The following is a 25,631-nucleotide window of genomic DNA, read 5'->3' as shown; positions in this document are numbered from 1 at the left end:
GTAGAAATTCAGAGCCTTTATCACTGGATGTTGAACAAAGCACTCACTTGGCAGGAAATTAAATAGCCAATGAGAGGTACAAAGACTTAATTCTGCTTAGGAAGAGGGGAAAAAACAACAACAACAACAACAACAATGCAAGAGATATTTTTTTTAAGGGAATAATAATTCTTTAGAAAAACCATTCCAACGCTATCTGGCAAACGTAAACCGAGACCCACATGGGAGCATATGTTTGTAATTCCTACTGTTCTCGGTTTAAGTTATTTTTGTATATTCTAATTCCACAACAACTCTGCATCGTATTAACCAGGCAGCATCTCTATTCTTAGAATGTGTTTTAAATATTTTTTTTAATAATATAGGCACTGAATATTTACAAGAAGCTCCAGTTGTTCCACGGTGTGAGCCAAGCGCGCTAAACTTTATGACCCTGTTTTGGGCAATAAAAAACCTGGCCTGGTGTGCGTGTGCGTGTGCGTGTGCGTGTGCGTGTGCGTGTGTGTGTGTGTGTGTGTGTGTGTGTGTACACTGAAAGGAGGACAGTTGTGCTCCGACTGTCGTGTTTTAGCCTTCCCCTGTCTGGCTCTCGTGGGTGAGGAGCCACTGTTTCAGATGGTCGCCTCTGCCGCCCATGTACGCACCGCTCTGTCCACTGCTCGAGATGACTCTGTGGCAAGGGATGAGCAGAGGGACCTGGGGTGGGAGAGAAAGATCGCCACTGTGTCGTTAAAATGTGCACGCGTACAGCGCATCTCTTTTCTTTCTCGGTTCCAACCCATTTAGACCTAAAACGCCTGCTAAAAATGCATTATATATAGCCTGCATATATACACACACACAAATGTGTTTCCCGGTTGCAACGGGTTAATAAAGGGTCTGTGCTTAATCGAAACATAAACAAGAGGGTAGCTACTGCAGAAATACAGGGTGAGCTCTGAGTACAGGAACTGAGGGAATTGCCCAGCAAAATGTGAGCGTCACACAGTCGTGCTTATTTTCTGTGTAGTTTGTACAGAGTAGTAGAATGGATCTGTAGTTTGAGTTATGATGGCGTAGGAAGGCTGCAAAATGCCTTTTTTTCTCTCCTTCAAGGAGAATCTATATACAATACACATATGAATACACATATACCATCAACTATAAAACCTTAGTAGATAACTGAGGAGAAAAAAAGCCTTTTAAAAAGCCTGTATTCTCAAGTTGACATGTTGTCATTATGAAAGCAACCGCTTTTGTGTAAGCCTCCGTTACTATGATATGACTAGGCTACTATGGATGAATCCCTGATTTACATAAAAGACTAACAGCGTATGAAAACGTGAATCTGCACATTTTCTGCATGTTTTCCGATCATGTATTGTACCGTTTGATTTTTTTTTTTTTTGAAAGAATAAAAATAAATGCCAGATCAAAAATACCTGGTTTGATCCTGCACAGATCCACATCGAGGGTGATGGCTCAGTCTTTGGGTATAAATGTGTTTTTTCAAATGTTTTACTCTTTATAGTATAAAGCAAAGCAGCAATAAAAAATTAATGGGCAAAAATACCAGCAGGATGAATATTCAATTGAGAGGGTGTCAACATTAAGATCTGATAACCCTGTGATCATTAAAAAGAGGAAGTTGGTGGAGCGTTTACTCTCCCTGCAAACGCCTGCCATGGGGGCCCTGACTTCTGTGTAAACTAAATGGCTGGAGAGAGATTAAACAAGCAAGCCTGAAACACGCCGTTCATTGTGAATTCAGGACAAGAGCAGTGGCGGTAGGTTTGAGTACATTAGAGCAGTTATTTCTTCTCGGAAAAAGCGTCTTAAAAAACCTTGGCTCTTTGAGCACACAGGGCGACACTCGCGGTGCCCGTTAGCGACGACGTTGAAGAACGTCACGTTGCAACGTGAAGAACTATTATACCACTGTAACTATGTTGTTGAAATTTAATTTCTAAGCGGGGGTCTAGAGATTGATTGTGATCTCGACTTGATGGCTGCACCTCTCTAGCCCTTTTACAACAGTTACACATCCAATGTGTTTCAGTTCAAATCCATCATTAAACGCGGTCCCACATCAACAGCAATAAAACTTTCCGAGCTCCCAGATTAACCTTGCAGACAGAGAAATACTGCTCCAGTATTCAGATCAATACCGTTGCCCGGGTTTGGAGGGAGAGCAAGGCACCCCTCAAGGCCTCCGGATCTCGCTTCTTCACTTGGGGGACAGAGCGCTACGCCGGGCTTATCAATACTCAAATCCTGGTGAAGAAGGAGTGCCACGGAGAGAGAGAGAGAGAGAGAGGCGAGGATCGATCAGCACACTGGGCTTTTCACAAGCTGAAGCCCAAGTGTATCAGCACTACTGACAAGTAATTGACACTGACAATCTGACTCTAGATCTGCAGCCTGAGCTAAAGTCTCTCTCTCTCTCTCTCTCTCTCTCTCTCTCTCTCTCTCTCTCTCTCTCTCTCTCTCTCTCTCTCTCTCTCTGGTGCTGTGGATAATGTCCATTTACACTGTATTCTAACATGTTAAGCTTATTAGGGTGTGTATATTAACATATTGACGTGATAATATCACTTTGTTCTACGGCTGTAAACATACAGTAAGTAATAGTGTGTGTGTGTGTGTGGATAGGAGGGAGGAACTCTCCCTGGCTTCTCTTGCCGTGGTGATAATGCTGGGCCCCCTGCCCCACCCGGCACACCGGCGCTGCCCACAGCGCTGCACGGGCCGAGCTAAACGGGCTTTGATCAGAGGGTCTGATCAAACGGAGACGCGTCACTTGCCCTCTAGCCTTCATTTTGTAGACAGAGAAGGAATCACGGGCCAAATTATACTACAGGCCAGGTTCCTTGCAAAGAAACCAGAGATCTGGAGCGAACACACCTACTGTACACTACGACTTAACTGCAGGAGCAAAAGAGACAGGCTGAAATTATACTGTATCATTTGTCACACTTTTCTTTATTCAGATTTAATCAGATGAAATAACATGTACCACAGTATAGTGAACTGTTATTTCATTACACAGAAGTCTCAGTCAATAGTCAAAATCAGATGTGTGTTTTTGTGTGTGTACATATGCATATATGGGTATAGTATGTACGTAGTATGCTATATATACTGTATATATAGACACATATATATATATTACCTACACTTACTAGTTATACCTCTGGCCAGTAGACTTACCATAGGGTCTTTATACCTGTATCACTGTAAATAATAAATACTATAACATTGTACATAAATCTGATTAGCAATATTACTCAGTAGTACTCATTTATATATATACTCTAGTTTAATCACCTGTATATTGCACTTTACATTTGGACTCTGGTTAGTACTGTACTTGTGCTGTATGACGACAATACATTTGAATCTAATCTAATCTAATTATTTACTTTCATATTCCATTGAAATACAGCCAGGACCAACACAAATGTTTATAAGTAATACAAACATAAACACAAATTTCCCCATTTTACGATCTACAACTTTACAACTCACGTTTGTTAGTTATCTACTAGTTATCCACTACCTTACCTTGTGTTTTGAAATACTTACTTAACGATTATGTCAGTTAACGTAAGAATAACTTACTTAACTTCATATAAATGTGTCTGCATAAAGAACTGGGCTATACGTATGTAAAGTCAGAAACAGTAGCAAAACCTAAACAAAAGAAAACTATGCTGCTAGTTGACAAATAATGTAAGGAAGATAGAGGCTTGTCAATCAATGTCAGCGGAACTCACCGGGTTCCTCCTCATGGCCCCTCCCACTGCTCGTACCGCCTTGGGGTTTCCCGCCATCTCAGCAAGGCGCTTGTACGAGACCGTCTCACCGAGCTTCACATGCCTCAGAAGAATCCACAACACGCGGCTGGTGAACGCATCTGTGCCAGAGAGCGGGAGGACAGAGAGACAGAGAGAGGGGAGTCCGAGGAGGGGAAGAGTGAAGGCTGACCCCCTCGTCGTTTAATCAATCACACCGAGACAGCTGATTGAGAAGCTGGTGACACCGACTCTAACTGTCAAGTGGTGAACGGACTGTGCTCTCTCTCTCCCTCCCTCTCTCTCTCTCCTTCTTTCTATCACTCTCTCGAAATGTGCTAAAGCAAGACTGGGAGGCAAAGTTTCAGGCACACCCCAAATGTTTGTGTGTGAAATAGACACTTGTGTCTCAAGAAGTCCTAAAAGATACCTTTGTTGTGAGTGAGAATCCAATTCTTTATCAGTGACTTGACACAAGGTTGTTTGATTTGTCCCTCTTCTTTTTTTTTGGAATACGCATTAAACGACTAAATGCATAATAACATGTCTCAATTTGACCTTATAGAAATAGTCCTTTAACACTAGTGCAATGGTTGATATGAGAAAAATTATTTCTAATGCATAAAAATCTAGGTTATGCTTTGAAAGGTCACAGCTAAAATTAAAAAAGTTGGCTCTTCCATTTAAAAGGATTAAGAGAGGCCAAAAAGACTGCAAATCTGCTCCAGATTTTTAATAATAATAATTTGAATGTTGCACGCCATTTGTGGCAGCGGGATGACTTTGAGGTTAATCAGACCAATTTGTCCTTTTAATTGCTTTCTATTCAGAGTAGATTCATTATATCATCTTCTCTTAAATGGTGGAATTCTCCAAATCATCCGCAGCTTAACCGACCACATTAACGGCTTTGATTTCATTAGCACTTAGCGGTACGAGCATTATCTTTCACCACGTTACCAGGCCTCAGTAGTGGGCTGAAGAGGCATGTTTGCATTACCTTACGATTATAGAGAGAAAGACTAGGTGTTCGAGGCCTGCGCTTGTCAAGACGCTCAGCGCACTGGAGTCGTGTGTAGCGAGCGGGCGACACTTTTTTCTACAGTGAAACAAGTCGAGAGGAACAATAGTCTCGTTATCAAGAGAGAGAGAGGAAGGGGGTTCTTCTAGTCTATACATGTACTCAGTCATGAAAATTCAATTAGTGATCTCACATTCTCTCTCATTTATATGGTCTAAGAGAGCACATGACAAGTGATCTATGTGAGATCCCTCTAAATTGGCATTGTGTGAAAACATGTCACACCGCCGTCTCTCTTCTACAGAGTGAACATCCTTGGCTCCCCAGGCTCCCCCCGCTACCTTCTAGTCACTCTCCGCTACACAAAGCCAACGCGCCAACAAGGCAATTTGCCTAAACTGGGGGGAATAAGTGTAAAACCTAAAGGGGATAGATTTGATTGATGCGCACCCATGTGGGTTCCGTGTCTTCAACGAGGCCCGTAGGTACTGTTTAATAATTTTTCAGGTAATAATCACGCTGTCAACGGGATGACGGGTTCTTAAAGCAGACAGACTTAATGTTATGAGGAGATGAGATATACCCCCTGAAATTTCTTTTATGCATTATTCTCCCTTGTAAAGCGTGGCTTTGGCCACACGGCACGTGGCTCATATTGATATCTTCAGTGTCGCTGGTGGGTAAATGACAACATGCCCAGACTATGGATATGACAAATCCCTGTTGATGCTAACCTTATCGACAAACAACCAAAGTCAATGTCACACTGACAAGACAACGCGTGGTTATTACCTACCGGCAGCTCCACAGCTATATACAGTACCCTAACGTTTCTCTGCAAGGAGTCAGACCCGCAACGGTTCCTAGAGAAAAACAAGTGTCTGTGGGTTTTTATCCACAAGTCCAAAGGTTAAGAGAACTCTGCCCTGAGCGGCGTTAGCGGCTGGGATTTCATGCGGGTCACTTGAGGTGACCGGCCATGATTTGGAGAGCAGTCCCTGAGCCCCATACTTCATAAAGGGCTTAATATGGTGTGTCTGGGGTCAGGACCCTCTTTAGATAGGGGTGCAGTGATGTCAATTGTTTAAATAAAAGTTGAGGGGGACCACTTACAGGTTTACAGACATCCCATAATTATGTCACAGGCCATTACCTGCCATGAGGCCAGGTGATGGGGCCATCAGAGAGGTCCCAGATTGGCTCCGACTAAAATCGATGGGCTGGAATGGATCATATGATTATGATGAAATTGATATATGAAATAATTGATTTGTTCATAATTTTGTACGGGAGGGCCAATTTCAAATAAAAAAAACACCAGTAAATCAAATTCCACTGGCCTCGCTAATGACACGGTAAGATCCGGAGCCGCGGGTTCCCACTGTCGGTCACCCCACGCGGCTGCGCTGTCGGTCACCCCACTGCGCACAAGAATACAAAGGCAATAGTGGAATACGCGGCTTCCACCTCATTATCCTTTGTGTCTAATGGGAGGGAAGACTTTGACTCCCACAGTCAAAGTGTCTCTCTCTCGAGTCTTCAGGGATCCATACTTTTTCAGGCTGTCAGGGGTGCTGATGACTCTCTGATTATTCGATATTCTGGAAACGTTCATTTCCCTAATTCCTCTCCACATCACAGGGCCAGCGTCCCGGGGAGCGTCTCATCTCGCCCTGCGCTGTGCACAGAGGGAGGTGCAGCTCCTGCAGGAACTCAGTCATTTGGGCTTTGAAGAGCGCCCTGCGCCCTACCCCCCCCCCCCCCCCCCCCATCTGCCTGGCCCCCTCTCTACGCACATTCCCCGTGCCGCTTACCGAGACTAAGATCCTCTCGTCTGTTACATATGGATGTATAATTAATGAGATAAGAATATGCATCGTTTTAAGAACCACCATGGTGTCTGTTTTTTTTTTTTTGAGGAACGCGAACGAGCGAGCATGCACACGCACACAAGTGCACGCACACGCACACACACACCTCTACCTCCCGACGACCAAAGCCGCGTGTGATGTGCTCGCATGACAGTTGTGGGTATAGAACAGCGCATCTCACATCTCCTTTCATGTCACCTCGCCGCTCCGGCATATAGTGACAGTTAATATGAAAAGTGGCTTGTTTTGTCAGAAACGTGTAAATAAACATGGCAACACTTCAAGTGAAGGTCACAACTCAATATTACGCCTCGCGCACGTCTGGGCTCCTCCCACAAGATAAACACAAGTCGGTTGTCATAGGTTGTAATGACCTGATTAAACCGGTATTTCTTTTTTTCTTCCATCATCCCAGTGTTACGCAGGCACTGGCTGTACGACTGGAGTGACTGGGGATGAATATGGCAGTGAAGTGCAAAACATAATCCTTTACCAATTTGTGAATCAACAACAAAACAAAAGGGAATCTTTTCTTTTCTTCCCTCACCAGACAAATACTCCTGATGCTCACGTTTAACATTTTCTTACACCGGCGTGGCCTATGGTTTCCACTACTGAGAGCCAGCCAACCCTAAGCCCTAGTATTTACTGAGCCCCCAAAACAACAGGCGAGGGAGAAGGGGGGGTGGGTGGAAAAGTGCGGCACAATCACCTATTCAGATCAGGTACCGATGAAGAATTCCATCTATCCTGAAATTTAATTAAAACCCCAAAGACTTCAGATGAGATGCGATTTGAAAGAGCCCGGGGCGCGTACACAAGCACTTGGTGGCGGAGGGAATCACACTGAAAGTTGATATCGTAATTGGTCCTGATGTATTTCTGCATTGCCTTCGCGGGGAGCGTGGGACTCGTAGCTGTATACAGGGGTCTCGGCGGACTACCTGCTCATTGAAAATGCCATCACAACCACTGCGGATCTGCATGAAATTAGAGAGCAACTAACACCTGATTGCAGGGGAAGAGAGGCACAATTGTTAAATGCATATATTATACTCATTTCTGTGTAGGTGTGCTTTCCGTCAACCCCTCTAAATGAATCCCTCTGAAAAAATTTAAAAGTTAAAATGCATCAACACATTAGGTGCCACGCCTTTTTCGGGCCCCATCTATTCACTGCCACGCTTTAAAAAATAGGAGTCCGTCACCTTGTTTGTAGAGCTATAACTATATTCTATATTATAGCTATGGATACAATACTATGGTCATTTGACAGTGACTTTCTTCCGGTCAAGATGCAAAAAAAATATCATTTTTCCATGCATACATTCGCGTGTTATACCGTGGTGAATATAAGTATGTTTTTAGATCGGTCTGGGGTAATTCCTGAAATGCTGAGGAATAGCCTTATGAGTGTATTATACTATAACCATTGCCGTTTCTTGCCTGGACCCGCTATTATTCTCAAATCAAATCTATATCATAGGTATTATGTTTCATCATGAATGCATGAAAGGGGGAGGGGGGGGGGGGGGGTGTTTTTTTATGCTTTGATACTTTGTGGACTAACGTTACACACACATTCGGATCGAGGTGAAGACATGCTTGGATTAGGGCTGGGCGATATGGCAAAAAATCATATCGCGATAACGATATGATAATGTTATCATATTTCTCGATATCGATAATTATTATAAGATTTTTTAATTTTTTTTAAACAACAGATGTATGTTTATTTTGCAGCAATTCTTTGTCGTTGCCGCCATCTTTAGTGTTACATCCCCTCACACTCCAGTTATCAGGCTGCAGCTGGTTTAAAAGCTAAAGTAAACCGGCTTCTCTGCTGGCTGTGGCTCCAGGGGAGTTGAACAGTTCTGGCTCTGCTAGTTTATTTTCGATCTTTTGGTGCTTTTTTGGTGGACAAACCACCGCACATGACTGGAGTCTAGCTCTGCTAGCACACATAGCCTACTGTGTACAGACGGTTTCAAACTGTATTTTAAATTAGAAAGCAAACAAAATAAATGAAATAAAAAAATAAATCTCAATTTGGTCAGTATTGTCATTTGGACAAGCAAAGCCATTACTTTAAGTTGCAGGCAAGAAAGACAAGTCTGTCCACTGTCTCTGGTTTTAAAACTGCCCTGTATCGATTATTAAAATATAGAAATAATGAATACAAATATCGAAAAAAAGGAAAAGCGACCCAGAAACGTAAAAAGCCGTTTTTGGCACTCTACGGTCGGGCCCATATATAGTATTGTAGAGCTATATATATTCTATGGAGACAATACTATAGTCATTTGACACTGACTTTCTTCCATCCAAGATGCAAAAAAAGAGATAATTTTTTCATGCATACGTTCACGTGTGATCCCGTGGTGAATATAAGTATAATTTCAGAGTGATCCGGGATAATTCCTGGGAAGCGAGTAATAGGGCGCAACGTGAATTCTACTATAAGCGTTGGCGTTTCTTGCCTGGACACCCTACTATTTCCAAATCAAATGTAACAGTAATAGGTATTATGTTTCATCATGAATGCATGAAAGGGCCCGTCGTTTCTGATGCTTTGATTGCCAGTAACGGCATTCGTATTGAACACTAAAAAGCTGGATCGGTATCAAAACATTGTTGGATCAGGCTGATATTGATGTCAGATAGTCCTTACCTGTGGTCGGTGGTATACCATAAAGAATATTTCGATTGTCGATTTCCAGTATTGGTGTCCATCTGGTCCCGGACATAATTTGGCACAATTTATGGATCGAGTGTGCCAGATGCGTTTTGAAGTGCTCGGAAGAAGCTACTTACTCGGCTCCGTCTAAATATAGCGCCCGGAGACATTTGAGAGTAACACAGAGTTAGATATAATGTTTCAAAGGGTGCAGGATGCGGCCGGTATTGCAATTTGGCGATCTCAAAATCATTTCATATGGCAACACCGGTCAATGGATGAATTATGAATAAAAATAGCAAATAAAAGAAAAAACGACCAAATGTGAGATATCTCGGGTTAGGCAGCCAACGCATGGCGAGTTAACCCGAGATATCTCGGGTCTGGCAATTAACACTTTGAGTGCCAGCGACGTGTTATGTCGTCTTTTCATGCCCCCCGTTGAGTGCCAACGACGCGAATTGTCGTTTGATTTTTTTATTAGCGATCTGAATTCATATTTCTTTTTTTTTAAACTTTGACCAGTCAGCTGGTTCTTTTTAGCGTTTATCGCTTTTTCTTCGCATTCATACTTGGTCAAGTTCGACCGACAGAAGCAGGCTGAAAGGGTTCAGATGGGGGGAAAGACACTCTGGGAAAGGCACGGCTGCCGTCCGGGATTCGAACGCGCTCAGCCCCAGATCCGCGCGAGCGCGGTTGTCCACGGCGCTGAAATAGCACTTGCGGTACGTGGTGAGCTACTGGAGCTCCCCCTGAATTCATATTTCATCAACCGAGTCTCCCGTTGGTACAGCAGCCCCTCTAGGAGCTCAGATGGGACAATACTGCCCCCTATCGTCTATCCCTGTGTAACTGCAGGCCATTCGATTAGACTGGTGGATCTGTGTGGGGGGAGCCAACTGGCGCCATTATGCTGGCGAGGGATCTGATGAACATGGAAGTGATTGCGAGTTGGAAAGCAGCCTGGAATATATATTTACAGCAGCCAATAATCAATCAATAAACGCGATCGATATTTGGAATGGCGATCAGGAATTGGAATAATCTTTTTGGAGAACATCTGAGCTAAGGTTACCAGTTTTAGGATAATCAGAGCTGTATTCACTGAGATAACAGCGTGTCCCGTATGTGTGTGTGTGTGTGTGTGTGATGTTGAGGAAATGAGGTAATCGATTTCTCAGCTCGCTTCTATAGCGTGCATAAGTACACATATACTATCGATAATCTAGCGTTTATTTGAAAACTATTCATAAATAGGCCGACAAATGACAACGTGTCTAGTGTATTCGAGAATATTCCAATAAATGCCGTTTATGAGGGAATCTTTCTATTTTCCGGACATTTTCGAGAAAACGCTAGCTTTTCGAAATGCTATAAAAAGGATATGAACCGATTAAAAAACAATCCGTTTTCGACAATGTTGACTGCAAACAAGTCATTGATAAGCGACGGGGAGATTAGACACATAGCCATAATTTAAAACATAGATTATGCGTTTTTAACGCTAACATTGAAGTGGATGATGGCACTCAAGGACATTAATCAACGTTATGGCCGGCACTGAAAGTGTTAAAGAGTAAAGATTCGAACAAAACAAAAAAACTGGAAAAGAAGTTGCAGGTACAGAATGTAATTGCTTGTTTCATGGCCCTAAAAATGCCAGGTTAACTAATAATTAATTCCTCAAATTTCCTCCCAACGCCCTCAATCATATACTCTGGTGTCAGGGCCACTGGTTGAAAGGACACTAATTGTCCATTCTTGGGGCTCTTACTGGTTTTCCTTGCCGTAGGTGACTGGTCAAGCCAACAATAAGCTCATTCAAACTTTACTACCATTCACATGTTCTCATTAAAAGAAGCTTCCTGTCTGAAAATGTCAAGAGTGGAATTCGATCAGTTTCAAGGAATGTGCCAAGAATCATGGGAAAGCTTGCCAAGACTAACACGCGCGGTAAGAGCTGCCACAGATTACTGAACCAAGTTACAGCTCTGTGTTCTGTTCTCTCTCTTTCGCTCTCTCTCCCTCTCTCTCTTGTCCCCTCTCTCCCCCCCCCCCCCACCCTCTCCCTCAGCCATAAAATACTTCATTATAACACAGTAAGCCAGCGAGTGTAAGTGATGTAACTGACAATTAAGAGTGAAAGCCCGATCCCAGTCATGGCTCTGCAAATATTTATCCATGACAGACCTCCTTGCAGGGCGGGGTGGTGAAAGGCAGGGAGCGGGAGACTCCCAGCGGTCCGCGGCTCGCTGAAGTAGGCCTGGAGCCATTCCATGCAGCGCCGCAACGCGGGGCTCGTTCCTGCCGGGCGAACGCTGACCACACAGCTCAGGGGGGCCTCGTCACTCCTGCGAGGGACCGGAGGGGAAGGGAAGTAATCATAATGAACAATTCTCGCTTGAACGGCGCTATAATATGTCACAAGAGTGTAATAACATGCCACTGAGTGATACAGATGCAAGATGACATAATTTGGAGAGTAAAAAAAAAAAAGGAGGTGTTAATCAAGACGCGTTTCAGAATCGGGAGGTATACGTTTGCGTTTGCTCGTGTGACCCGAGCGTTGGCAGATTTAAAAAAGAAACAGTTAAGGATAGATTCAAGAACCTGCAGATATACCATAATCCTAACATTGGTTACAGTAGATGTGTATTTATTTGAAGTAAAGCATGATGAAGTATGTGAAGAGAAGAGTTGTCAGGTCACAAGGAAAGGCGTTAACACATTACTTCAAGCTAGTTTGGACAAACCAAAAAAAAAATTTAAGTTTGGGAAAAACTGTTTTCGAAAGCCTTGCAGGCAGCACTTACGGGAAAGTTACAATGAAACAAAGACAAGAAAGAACACGAAACAAGGCCATTATCAACTGTACTCGGGGTGTAGTTTACAGTTCATGACTAGAATAAATAGATTTTTGGCCATAGTAGTGTCGGGCCGGCGAGAGGAAACTAAAACTTGGACGTGCATCTTAGGAGGAGTAGACGCTTGGAGGAATTTGCCGACGGTCGAGTTGGCATCACTTAATAGCCGACTGGCTCTGTGCTGTTGTCCACCCCCCAGGTCAAGGCGAGCAGACTGACCCGTGTTTGACACTTAAAGACCCAACTGGGAAGGTCCTCTCTTAGCATGTACATTACGGCAAAGTGGACCTCAAGCTGTGCGGTGGATCTAAAGCACGCCGCCAATTCCATTAACTGATGTACAGGACTTATAAATAAATAATATTGCCATTTAAGTGCCCCCTTTTCTTTTTAAATTGGTTTATCCTGTATGGTATTAATAATACACATTTACTTTGTTAAACACACGGGGCCGCCTCTCCCCGCCTCGTCCTAATACATTCAGTCAACATGGCCCTAAGTGTTTTTACACATCTGCGGGTCACAGTTTGAGCAACATTTTTATATTGGACATGTGAAAACGGAGGTTTACTGGAGTGTTATGACTGAGCGGCTCGGGTTTTCAGACGGCCAGCTCCGCCCGTTGGTTTGTGGTCCGCGATGGAGGTCTCGCGGGGGCCGTTTAACAGTGGGTGTAAATACAGTAAAAGGTGTAAATACTCTCTTTTCTAAATAAACCACACAAGCAGTTTATAGTGGAGTGGTGAAAACTGGGAAACCCACCAGCGGCGGGCTCTGCACTGAGACCCACTCAGACAATGGCCATGGCTCATGGCAATCTCTGTCGGCATGGGTGAGCGCCCAGCCAGGCCCTACTTGTCATTGTCTCTCCTCTCTCTCTCTCTCTCTCTCTCTCTCTCTCTCTCCCCCCCTTCCCTCCTCCTCATCTCTCCCTCCTCATTTCCCCCTCTCTATTTCTCTATCCTCCCACTCTAGCTCTTTTGGCTCCTACCCTCCCTCCCTCCCACCCCCCTTTCCATCCTCCACCCCCCCCCCCCATCTCTCTTTCTCTCAGCAAAGATCTTCAGGCCACTGTTCCCTCTCTACCCCCCCCTCCTACCCTCCCCCTCTCCAAGAGGATGTTCCAGACGGTGCACACTGACAGCTCAGGGATATTGTGTGTGGAAACGTTCCTGTTGGACCTGCAGGCCTTTTTACAATCTAGCGGACAAAGGGTAGAGCACCTTTGCTTAAGGCTTCGCCCACCTTTGACCTCCAAACTCACACTTCAGACTTGTCACCGGGGCTAATTTCACGTCCCCCGCCGCAAACCCCTCCCGTTAACGGATGCGCGGCCCCACTTTAGAAAGGCGTTTGAGCGATCCAGCGCTGACACCGGGTAAAAGTTAATGCAATGCAGTACATGTTATGGCCGGCGAACAACAGTGTAACACAGAGAATTTAATAAATAAAAAAGGTACAACATCCGTTTAGCTGACTGTCTGTTCACGGCTCGGCAGCGACCGGGGTGGGGTGGGGGGGGGGTTTCAAAGAGCATTTGGATATCGGAGATGCAGCGCCTGTGTTGGTAAATTATTTTATAAATTCTGATGTCACCACGATGAAGCACAAATCGAACCACATTGAATATGATCTGGATGGAGACCAGATTAGTAGATTAGAAATGGTGCCCTTGAAATGAGAGATTAGATATGTCTAATCAATGTCATTCCAATTACAATGAAACTCTCGGAGGAGAGGCCATCTTCATATTGTCTTCAGATAATTACCATGCTATGTGATTCCCCTCCCCCACATATGAAAAGCCAACAATTATAAACAGTAGTTTAATAACGGCATTAAAGTTTCACCAAACCATTCAAATTTGGATGATGTAGAAGATGATTGTTTGAATATTAGCCTACCCTTTGGCTGGCTAGTATAATAGTATTTTCAATATCCTGCAGGCATTTCTCTTTTCATAGGTGAGAACATATAAAAAACCAATTCTAAACTAGCCAGGATTTGCTGCAGTAAAAAGAATATTTCCCTTGATAGCAGATTGTGATTTGAGAGAATTTCTAATACTGCGCTCCTGTCACAATCAATTTCCAATTACCATAAATCATTGCTCTGTAAAGTGAGAGTCATTTGGAGTTCTTCCTCCTATTTTCTTACTCTAATATAAAGAATGAATTGAGCATTTATATAACTGTTAGGGGCTTATTTCATTCATTCTGGAAGACGCAATCAAAAGAGACAAAAAAGGAGTGGGCATTACTATATTGGCCCACAAAGAAAGAAATAATATAAATGCTGACTTTCCTTTTTTAGTTGTTGAACCAATTGGTTTTGGCATATTCTCTGAGCAGCCTCTGAAGCTGTTTTCTACATTTCTTCAGTGTGACTTCATACTATCAAGTAAGGGGCGAGATGACGGAACAGGTTAACCACAAGATCTAATTGAAAGGAATGTTAGCAATCTAGCAGGGGGCGTAATGATTTAGCGAGCGCGCACACACACACACACACACACACACACACACACACACACACACACACACAAAAAGGGGTGGGGAGACTCACAACTCATGCCTACGTCCTTTGAAGCGTGATGGCGTTCATCCCGACTCGATCGGCTGTCACTTTTGACACCGGCTGTCAGAGTTCTCCTTCACTGATCATGGGCAACATGGCGGGTCAGAGGAAGAAATAGAAAAGGCCAAGACCGGTCCGATATTTTCCTCAGCCTTATAGCCGTGGATACTTAACTCAGAGACACGTCAAAGACTCAGGGGAGCATGAAAAAAGCCTAAAATGACTGTCTAAGAAGAGGGGGGGTGAGGATACAGCATGTCTCTATGAATGTCAAGATCCTGATGGTCTTTGAGCCGAGGGCTGTGATACAATTGTAAGCCACTCGCTCAATACGGCTCGCTCAACCATTTGAAGATCATTCAGATGCCTATCTAGCCACGGCACCGCTAAAGTAGAGGGCTTTTGGAGTGGCGAGTCGCAAAGAATACTTTCTTTTCCCTTCAGTACCAGTTTTGTTTCAGAGTGAACATGGCTGGGGCCACAGATTACAGTGTTTCAGAGTGAAGACAGCCGGGGCCACAGATTAACCACTCTCTGGATATCTCCAGTGTTTCAGAGTGAACACAGCCGGGGCCACAGATTAACCACTCTCTGGATATCTCCAGTGTTTCAGAGTGAACACAGCCGGGGCCGCAGATTAACCACTCTCTGGATATCTCCAGTGTTTCAGAGTGAAGACAGCCGGGGCCACAGATTAACCACTCTCTGGATATCTCCAGTGTTTCAGAGTGAAGACAGCCGGGGCCACAGATTAACCACTCTCTGGATATCTCCAGTGTTTCAGAGTGAAGACAGCCGGGGCCACAGATTAACCACTCTCTGGATATCTCCAGTGTTTCAGAGTGAACACAGCCGGGGCCACAGATTAACCACTCTCTGGATATCTCCAGTGTTTCAGAGTGAACACAGCAGGAAACCACTCTTTGTATCCAACAACTCTTATTAGCAAATGTCCACCAAAGAGGCTACAACACTCCATCCAATACATAGAGGTGGAAGTAAAATACTGCGGAGTAGGCAGCAAAGCACACAACAATTAGGCTGGCTAGCCTTCTCCCTACTGGCCAGCCATAGGAGTCGGTGAAGGCATGTATTACTAGAGCCTTAACTCTCGCTCCATGATGTGGTGTATCCACACACCCGACACAGCAATGTTTATCTACAACAGACTACTGAGCAGTTTCAAATAGCGTTTTTAGCCCCTTATTCTCCAGTGCCACAGGAAGAGATTCCAATTACCCGAATAGTAAGAAGCCAGTGAGGGAGACATAAAGTACATTAGGGATGCCCTGTAACTGCAGGGACCTTTTAGAAGCCTCGACTGAAGAGGGCCGAGAGACCGGGGCGGGGGGAGTGGGGGGGACAGTGACCCTGCATGGATAGCCTCTGTCAAAATTTGACCATGTCAAGCACAAAGGCACTATGGGAATCCAGTGTCACCAAGTCCTAATTACTGTCTGTGTTCGGAGCAAATTACTGCCTTGTTCCTCTGATTAGCGAGGAGGCTAATCTTCACCTGTGTACGCCAGCACTGTCGAGGGCCCTTGAGTGTTAGCGCTTCGTCTTCTGTAATTTATTTTTAAATCAGTGCCCGCTCCCAGGAGTTTTGACTGTTTTGTTGTGAACCGCTTACCATGATCCCCACCGCCACCCCCTCACCCCTAAATCCTTGACTAAATCCTTGTTTGGTGCCGCAGGAAGATAAGCAAGAACAACACTTGGGCATAATTGACTCATACTCTCTCTCTCTCTCTCGGAGATGTCAGAGCGGAATCATCTCTCCGCATATTGCCTCGGTATGTTACACACTGTACCCTGCTGCACGCGGCAGATATAGAATCCAATCAAGGTCCAAAAACAAACTAGCACAACCTTGCGTTAATAATAATAATAATAATAATAATAATTATAAAGAAAAAATGCTCCTTTGGGTTCGACGAGCAGAAATATACGCAGGAGGCCCCACTTCTAGCTGCATCTCTCCTCTCACTCCAGTCCACACCCATCGCCCCCGGAGAGGACCCGTCTGCCGTGGAAGAAAGGTTCACGCGAGGAGTGAGTCGAGTGTCGTCTTGTATGCGTGTGGTGGGGGGAGGGGGCAGGGGATGGACGGTTTACAGGTAGTGTGTTACACAGGTGTTGGTTTACACAGGAAATGGCACATGCAGCCTGATTGGGGCCGTCCTGGGAGACCGAGGCATAAACATAGACCACAGATGGGTCCAAGGGGCCAGAGGGACCGGCACCTTAATGAGCACGCAGCTGAGTACTGCTCTTCACAACATGCAAAACACAATCCTGAGGCCGAGAGAGAGAGAGAGAGAGAGAGAGAGAGAGAGAGAGAGAGAGATAGAGAGAAAAAAATAGAACAAAATCATCTGTATATGATTGCATAATGAATAATGCATATCATTTCTGAAGGGACCCAGTCCAAAAAATAAAATAAAAAAATAAAAGGCTCCACATTCTGTAATGATGATGACTGTATCCAAACGATACGTGAGGAGATCTGCATTCGAATGATGTTGCACTTTAGTTATGGACGGGGCTGTGTTAGGGGGATGTCAAAATAACATATCAAATCAAAAACCTGTTCTGTATTCCACTGCATGACCCTCACTCCCACCCATGGTTGTGTGTGTGTGTGTGTGTGTGTGTGTGTGTGTGTGTGTGTGTGTGCGTGCGTGCGTGCGTGTGTGCATGCGTGCGTGCGTGCGTGAGTGAGTGAGTGAGTGAGTGAGTGAGTGAGTGAGTGAGTGAGTGAGTGAGTGAGTGAGTGAGTGAGTGAGTGAGAGAGAGAGAGTGAGAGAGAGAGGGGGGGGGGGAGAGGGAGAGAGAGGGAGAGAGAAAGAGAGGGAGCGAGAGAGAGGCCTGAAAGTTGTTGATGTGGTTCCCGGTGTGTCTGTGTGTCTGTGAGTGTGTGTGTGTGTGTGCGCACGAGTACGTGAGCACATCACGCAGAACAGACCTCCAAACAGGAAACACATTTATACAGCTATTCAGCGTGAAGCGGGACATTGATTCACAACACTACGCGAGTGTGAGAAAACAATAAATGCATCACCTCAGATATTTCACACCAGTGTTGGAGGTGCTGGGTAAAAGAGCTGTTGTGACAGCTTGGGTATTAGAGGCCAGTGGATAAGATAGAAACATGTCTGGCTGCTTATGAATGCCAATGTGATGGGGGGGGGGGGGGGGGGGGGGGGGGGGGGGGGTGACGGGTATCGACGCAAAAACACTCAACCTCGGAACAATTAGGCTGTTTTCAGACCCCCATCCAGTGTTGTCAGTGATATGGAAAGCTGTGAGGATAACTGGAGATAAATAGTCTTTAAACACCCTCCTCTTAAGACCGGCGAGCAGTCTCCTCTCACATGCCTTGCTAATCATAACCATGGCCAGCAAATTCATACAAAAGACTAATTACTGTTGTACTTCACTTCCATCTCAACAGCCTCTTATGAAGGGACTTGGGGCTTCTCCTGCCTCGTGTCCCCCCCCCCTTTTTTTTTCTCCTTCTTTTTTTACCAGTAGGCCTGATTCTAGACAAAAGCGTTTAAAAATTGGTGATTGCTTTCATCCACTTTTAATTACATTCAGAAATGGCATTTCTGCCACATAATGCACCTCTATTGTTTCAGAATTTATCTGGCTTGGAGAGTAAAAATCTACAATATTTCACGATGCTCCCGACGCTAAATCGCTTCTTGAAATTGAAATATGCCGCCGAAATACTAAATAAAAAGCCAAGCCTTCGCTGCTGATATACTGGAGGCTCCCTGGCTTTCTGCAGAATGCTATTATTATGCATATCCAGGTAGAAAGTTAATTAACCCAAAGCTTAAGCTAATTATGGTAGCAGAATGCTATCAACCAAACGCTTTCAGTCAGACAGCTGTCCAGAATTTCATTTGCTAATCATTTGTCTTTTGCTGGAGCATATGGTACATTTCCCCGCTATCACAGGAACAGCAAACACATGAAAATCATTAACTAAAAACAATGTGCAATGTGGAAAAATCAGACATAGATTTATAAGGCTTTGTGTCAGAGAAGAAAAAGGCGGGATTTATGGTCTCGGAAATATAATGATAATTTTTTGGTTTGAGCCACTTAGGATTTTCGGCAGATCACATGACCCATGTGTGCTGGGAATTCAGATGCACAAATATATTGTTTATATCTATATGCAAATGAGACAGGATGTTTATTGTTTATCCGTGTAATATTAATTAGATTTTTTTCCTATAGAAGCGTAGGCAAAGAGCTTATTCTTAACAGTTTTAGCTTCTAGCACATCTTATGTTTGTCTTCTCGCTGCAATGCTTCTACGTTGCCTTTAATAGGAGAAATCCCTTACCTCCAAATTATATCAATTATTTTGAGAGAAATGCTTCATACACCCCCCCGTCCCCGTCCCCATCCCTTCTTCATAAAAACACATCATACGGCTGTTAAAGGGTGATTGATATGAACATTGCCTCGCGACATTATCAAGCAATAAAGGCTACTCAGGTTCTAATGCAACATGTCACACACGGGCTCCTGTAGTACATTTCTATTGAGGACCTCACAAGCTAAATTGCTTTTCTCCAGCTCCCCCACATCTCAGCTAGCTTGACAGACAAATTGATCAAAGCATTGTAAAATAATATGCTCACAAAATGTCTTGGGGCAGGAGTCCAGCCTTTTTTTTTCATTTTTCACCCTATAAAAAAAGGTGCTCTATGTTTCCCCTCCGTATTATGTGTCTGTACTCTGTGTGAAAGAGGCGAGAAGCATCATATTTCAGATAATAGTAATCTCCTGTAAACAAAATGCGTATCATTTTTCAGTGAACGCCATGGCCATGCTAAACTGAGAGGGGGGGGGGGGGAATGGGGGGTGGGGGGGTGCTGGTTAACAGGGAGGGTGGTGTGTGTGTGTAGGGCCCCAACAGGGGTTGTTGAGATGTAATGAATTTGTTCATCTGATGGTGCCTTCAGGGCTGTCGTTAGACTGGCGGAGGAGGTTGATTTCAGGAAATGTTCCTGAGATCAGTTAGGAAGCAAAAGGGGCTTGAGACATTTCTATTAGAAAGAGCTGACGGTCATGGTGTGTAAGCAATGCTTCAAGTGCGTTTACGTAGCTATAATGGCCTTTATCAATAACTATCTATCAATGTCGCGCACGCTTTGTTGCCGCCACCAGCTGTTCGGCACCGACCCGACAGGCGACTTTCAAAACAGCGAAAGCAAGACAGACGCAGCTTCCGCCAGCGTAAGCCTAGAAAGCTTTTGACCGGTCTGTGGATGTCTGGGGTTCCAGTCGTAATATGCATGGATGTTGTCCATTTCCTTTACCCAAAATATACTCTCGCAGATCATCTATCAAACTGACTTCCTAAGCCCATATCACAGCACATCCAAAGCTGGAAAGAGCCTTGTTTAGTATGTCATAAATAAATCAATGGGATTGGCTGACCTGAACTATTACTGCTACAGGCTGGCTTTTGTGAGATCTACATGTAAAGCCGCTTGCAAAGATAAGCCTGTATTCTGTCACTTTGCCTTGCCCGCCTTAATGCCTGTTTACACTGCGTTACTTTATATATCTGAGCCGGCCGCAGTGTAGCTTTTGCTCTGCGAGAACTACGAAATTAAACCCAACTGGACTTGATGAAAATCCGAACATTTTGGTGAAATGATTTCTAGCTCGCACACGTTTGAGAAACACACAGGCAGGGTGGTGCGACGGAAACTACACTTATGACCGACCGCAAATGATATTAAACTGAGAAATGATCTACTGATGCGAATCATTAAATTAATTTGCATATTCCTACTGAACCTGAACACACAAATTAAACCGTGTTCAGAATGAGAGGGAGAAAGGTGCTTGCGCATGGTTACAGGACATCTTCCATAATCAAAATCCCATATTATTAATTTTCTCCCTTCAACTCATTAACAACAAGTGGAATGTTTTTTACTGCTTGATGAATTTGAGGAAATAGCAGACTGTCAGGAAGGAAACACATGTTGGGGTATAATATACAAGGCCATTAATAGGTTTTCCATAAATTACAATTTGCCATACATTTTCAAAAGGATGACTTCCTATCTGGGTGCATTTGAAAACGGTTTAATTTCCCTAACCAATCAAGTTTATCAAATGTGAATCTGTGATACATGGATATTTAATTTCAATCTAATCAAAACGAATCTGAGATGTAGGGTGTGGACCTGGAAATTAGAATTTGTATAAAAAAAAATGAAAAAAAAAATGAATAAGTGTTCATTGATGCAGATTGTAATCAGTTCCAATCACTTCCGCGAGCCCGTCAACGTTCTAACCATTTTAAGGGATTGTGGGAAAGGGGGGGGGGGGGGGGCTTGAAATTAAATTGCATAATATATTTGGGGGGGGGGGGGGGGGGGGGGGGGGGGGGCAAGTAAAAAACACAAGTACCGGCTGACAAGTCAAAACTACTGTACACAACTTGGATGAAACATAAAGAACGGCCCATGCTCACAGTGGCCTTTGCTGACCCAGTAGACTTGGGCTCTAATCAACTCCCTTGTGGATAATAAACAGTTATACCCTTCTTCTCTCACATTTCAGATATACTGCAGGAAGAAGCCCAACCTCGTGCCATCATGAAAATCTAATTTCAAGCCCAACTGTATTCTACCGCCTCTCATATTTCTACCGCCTGCTCATATTTGCCCAATCCCCCCCCCCCCCCCCCTCTCCTCCCCGGGATATTTCTTGTGGGATCCACAAAACGCTCGGCTCCCGATGAGAAATGGTGGGCACTCCATCACGGGAGGTGGATTCTGTCCGCCTGTAAATTTCACACCTTTTGTTTATCACGTCAGTGGGCAGCGGCTGTTTGTACGGTACCTTTCAGCAGGTGTGACATCCATTAAGATCCGGGATGGTGTGCACACCGTTCTCACATCCGCCGACTTGGATCGTCCCCAGGGGGCTCCGCAGTGAGACGGTCCTCTGAGTGCACGGGCTCTCCCCCTGGTTCTTCCTCATCCCAGCGCGTTGCCCTGCTAAGGGAGTGCAAATTACACCCGCGTTCATTGACATATTCATGTGGCAACTTTGGAGTATTTCCCACACACTTATTTGCATTGAATGATCTATGGAGAAACCTCGCGCCGACCGACGCGTGATGAGTTGCATATTTGAGCAGCTCGCGCCCCCTAACAATGTCATGATTTGACTTGATCCCTGCATTACTATCCAATATTTCTTTCACGTATGGAAAAAAATACGCCTATCTAACCAATAAATCGCCCATTTTTCCCCCCTTTCTGTTCTATATATCACATAAATGAGAAAAACAATGCAGTCTGTTCCCTTGTCTGGCGGGGGATTCCCTAGATAGCCCGACATTATTTTCAATCCGTCATTTTTGGTTGATGGCCGGGATGTTTTTCTAGCATTAAATTTGTTCCTTGGGGTGCGACTCCGATGGGATTCTGGTTTCCAGCCTTAACAACAGCAAAAACGTGCAGCTTTTCTGACGACTGAGATGGATACTGGCAATAACCAGACAGCAGTTCCTTTTTTATTTTTACTTTGAGGGAAGGAGAGATGATTGACTATGTTATATGTGAGTTTTTGAGAGATGGGGGGGGGGGGGGGGGTTATAATAAATAAAGGTCACATTGATTGTAAAGGTTTCTACCACAGAACCGCTCCTTCCTAGAGCCTTGACCTGAACACGGTGAACAAGCTGCCGATACAATCACCTTCATTTTGAACCTCCCCGATTTTTTTTTTTTTATCTACTTTTTTTCTCCTATTTTCTATTTTTCTCCCATCCCAATTTCGTATCGTCCAATTCTACCCTCCCCTGTCTCGAACGCTGTTAGGCCATGCCTCCCACAAGCCGGCTGCAATGTGGACTAAGCCTTACATCACGTGTCCCCTCCGGTACTCGAGGAAGCAGCCGTCGCATCTTTTCACCTGCACAGCGCGATCTCTCAGCGGCGGGGGCAGCGTTTCCGTTAGCCGGTAATTACCGGTATTTGACCGGCAAAATCTGTTGAAGTCCGACATATTTAATCTCTCCGGTCATAATGTCCGGTGAAAATAATTCCCTCTAAGCACAATTTGATTATTTGAATTGTATTCAAATAGGCTAAAATTAAATAGCCTATGCGATGAACGAAACAATCATTACATTTGTTATCGTTGCTTCACCAAGCAGCCGGTCTAATAATGACGACGCTGTGTCAGCGAGAGCTTGCTGCTAGATTTGCGAAAAGCATGCAGCTGCAGACCCACAGAACCCACCAGCTTTGCTGGCACAGTGCGGTCCCCAGACCTGGAAAGCTGCTCTGCGGGTCTGCAGCTGGATGCTTCTTGCCAATCTAACTGCAGCCAGCTCGCGCTGACAACAGCTTTCATTATTAGACCGGCTGCTTGGTGAAGCAACGATGAAACGAATGTAATGAATCGTTCATCGCATAGGCTATTTAATTTTATCCTATTTTAATACAATTCAAATAATCAAATTGTGCTTAGAGGGAATTATTTTCACCGGACATTATGACCAGCACCAAGTCGTTGGGAGGTGGAGATATACATCACGCAAACCCACGATAATGTTGCCGTCTCTCTTTGCCAAATTTCTCAGTTCTTCGCTTGATATAATTAATACAAATGTCCAATATAACGGAATTCGTTAGCTCATAAAAATGTGATTATAACAGACTGCTGTTTATTAATGTCGGGCAGACTGCCCACAGACACCTCAAGTCGGCAGCAGCACGAAGTCTCGAGGGACTTATTTTATTTGGAATATATTAATGACTGTATATACGCAAAAGTAGCCTAGTTTTAAGTTAAAATATTATAAATGCCTTGAGGATGTCATTCTTTATATAGGCCTATCAATTGTTTTTAAGCTCAATAAACTCTGACCGGAATTTATCCCATTTGTCCGGTAGAGTGAAATCTACCGGACACTCAGACCTGCAAAAAAAAATTCTAACAGAAACCCTGGGCGGGGGTCTGCGTGGGAGGGACACGCCGCCCCCGTCGCTTCCTGATTCTGCTGCGCAGGCGCACCAACCGACCTGTAGGAGTCGCTGTCCACAACGTCCGATCCCCACCCATCAGCTTTCCCACCCCTAACACTGCCAATTGTGTTAGTATGAACAACCAGCCAAGCTTATAGCAATGCGGAGAGCTGGGCTCGAACCCAGCGCCTCCCGCATTGGTGGCGAGCGCCTTGCCCACTACACCACCTAGCCGCCCGAACCTCCCCGGTCTTAAAGTTAGTGGATTTACCCCCCAAGTTGATCAATTATGGTGGCTATAGATTTATTGGGGTGGGAGGGTGCTTTCTGATGATAGAGCTCCAATATTTATAACATTTATAAACAATACAAACATACAGAAAAAAGCATTTCATGGAAAAGTATTCTGTATTTTACTATGACAACTAATAAAGAAACTTGAACTTGAAACTTGAACATCACAAATCATTTACAGTTTCAAAATGCTACTCAAAAAGATGCATCCGTCATAATAATTGTGCCAAAAGCTCAGTCAATGAATTTGAAAGTGTGTTTTTTGTTGTTGTTGTTGTAAACCCATAACCCGTTTGCCGCAGATTTAGGTTCAACTCATTTTCTCCCACCTTCTCTCAAATTACTGAAAAATAGGCAAAGAGCAGAGCACACCTCCTATGCTGCACACCTTGTGCCTTCCTAGTATCAGCCCTGCCTACAAAGGTTCAGGTTCAGGGCAGATACTTACAGTAGCCATCAGAGCATTTACGCATTTATAACTTTATTCTGGTTCATGTCCTATTGTCAGCTATTGGGTAAAAAAAATTAAAATTAAAACACTGGGGGGGGGGCAAGCACTATGTTATAAAAATTATTTAACATGTTTATTAGCAACACCGAGCTTTCAAACCATTGCCGTTCTCTGTCCAAGACCCTCGTGCAACTGTGAGTACCTTTGAAATTTCTCTGCGATACTTGTATAGCGAACGTTTCGCGTCGGACCAGTTCTTCAGAGTTAAAATAGGGTGGTTTCCTATGGGGGAGCAAGGGACTGTGGATTCACTCAGCCAAACCTTGTTGGCGTGCATCACAGTCACAAAAGGGGCAAATTCTAGACTAGGTCTTTAACACTTTCAGTGCCCAGCAGGGGGCGCACATTTAGTGCTTGAATGCCCACCATCCACTTCAATGTTAGCATTAATATCGCCTAATCTATGTTTAAAATTATGGCTATGTGTCTAATCTGCCCGTCGCTTATCAATGACTAATTTTCCAGTCAACATTGTCGAAGCGGATTGTTTTTTTATCAGTTCATTTCCGTTTTATAGCATTTTGAAAAGCCCTCGTTTTCAAGGGGGAAAAAACGAATTCCTGATCGCCATTCCAAAAATCGATCATTTTATTGATCCAACGCGTATACTGTAGAACACAATGACTGGGATCATCTCCGGTTACATGCGTGAGAAGTAAAATGTGGATTCCGGAGTTTTCTTTTCTCATCCATTTTGATTGAGTCCATTCCAAAAGGGTGCATTACCATCTGGGAGACGATAGGGGGCGCTTTTTTCACATCTGAGCTCCTGGTGGAGCTGGTTTCCCAACGGTAGACTCGGTTGATGAAATATGAATTCAGATTGCTAATAAAAAAAATTCATTCAGGGGGCGGGCTGATAACACGAGTTATGTCGTGATGGGCATTCAAAGTGTTAAGGATATATTTTAGACAAATAGCCTAATAAACAAAGTAATATGCATTTACTGTGTTTTGTGTGGAGTTCAACATTTCTACAACATTTCTAGAGTAGTGCACTGTGCTCTAATGCAGGGA

The 25,631-nt window shown here is 44.2% G+C and overlaps 1 protein-coding gene across 1 annotated transcript; it reads right to left on the bottom strand.

The window, feature by feature from the left end:
- Window positions 1-21,812, bottom strand: LOC311234151 (methylated-DNA--protein-cysteine methyltransferase-like; the record flags this gene model as incomplete). Its single annotated transcript, XM_084321267.1, is given in 5 exon segments — window positions 1-696; window positions 3,756-3,895; window positions 11,533-11,693; window positions 21,672-21,703; window positions 21,705-21,812. Coding segments are annotated over 5 exon segments (570 nt in total). The 3' UTR covers window positions 1-567.
- Window positions 21,813-25,631: the final 3,819 nt, after the last annotated feature.

Source organism: Notolepis coatsorum, assembly GCF_963971535.1.
Source record: "Notolepis coatsorum genome assembly, chromosome: 9".
Classification (NCBI taxonomy): Eukaryota; Metazoa; Chordata; class Actinopteri; order Aulopiformes; family Paralepididae; genus Notolepis; species Notolepis coatsorum.
The sequence above is the reverse complement of the archived record's forward strand: the minus strand, read 5'-3'. Positions and strand labels throughout refer to the sequence as shown.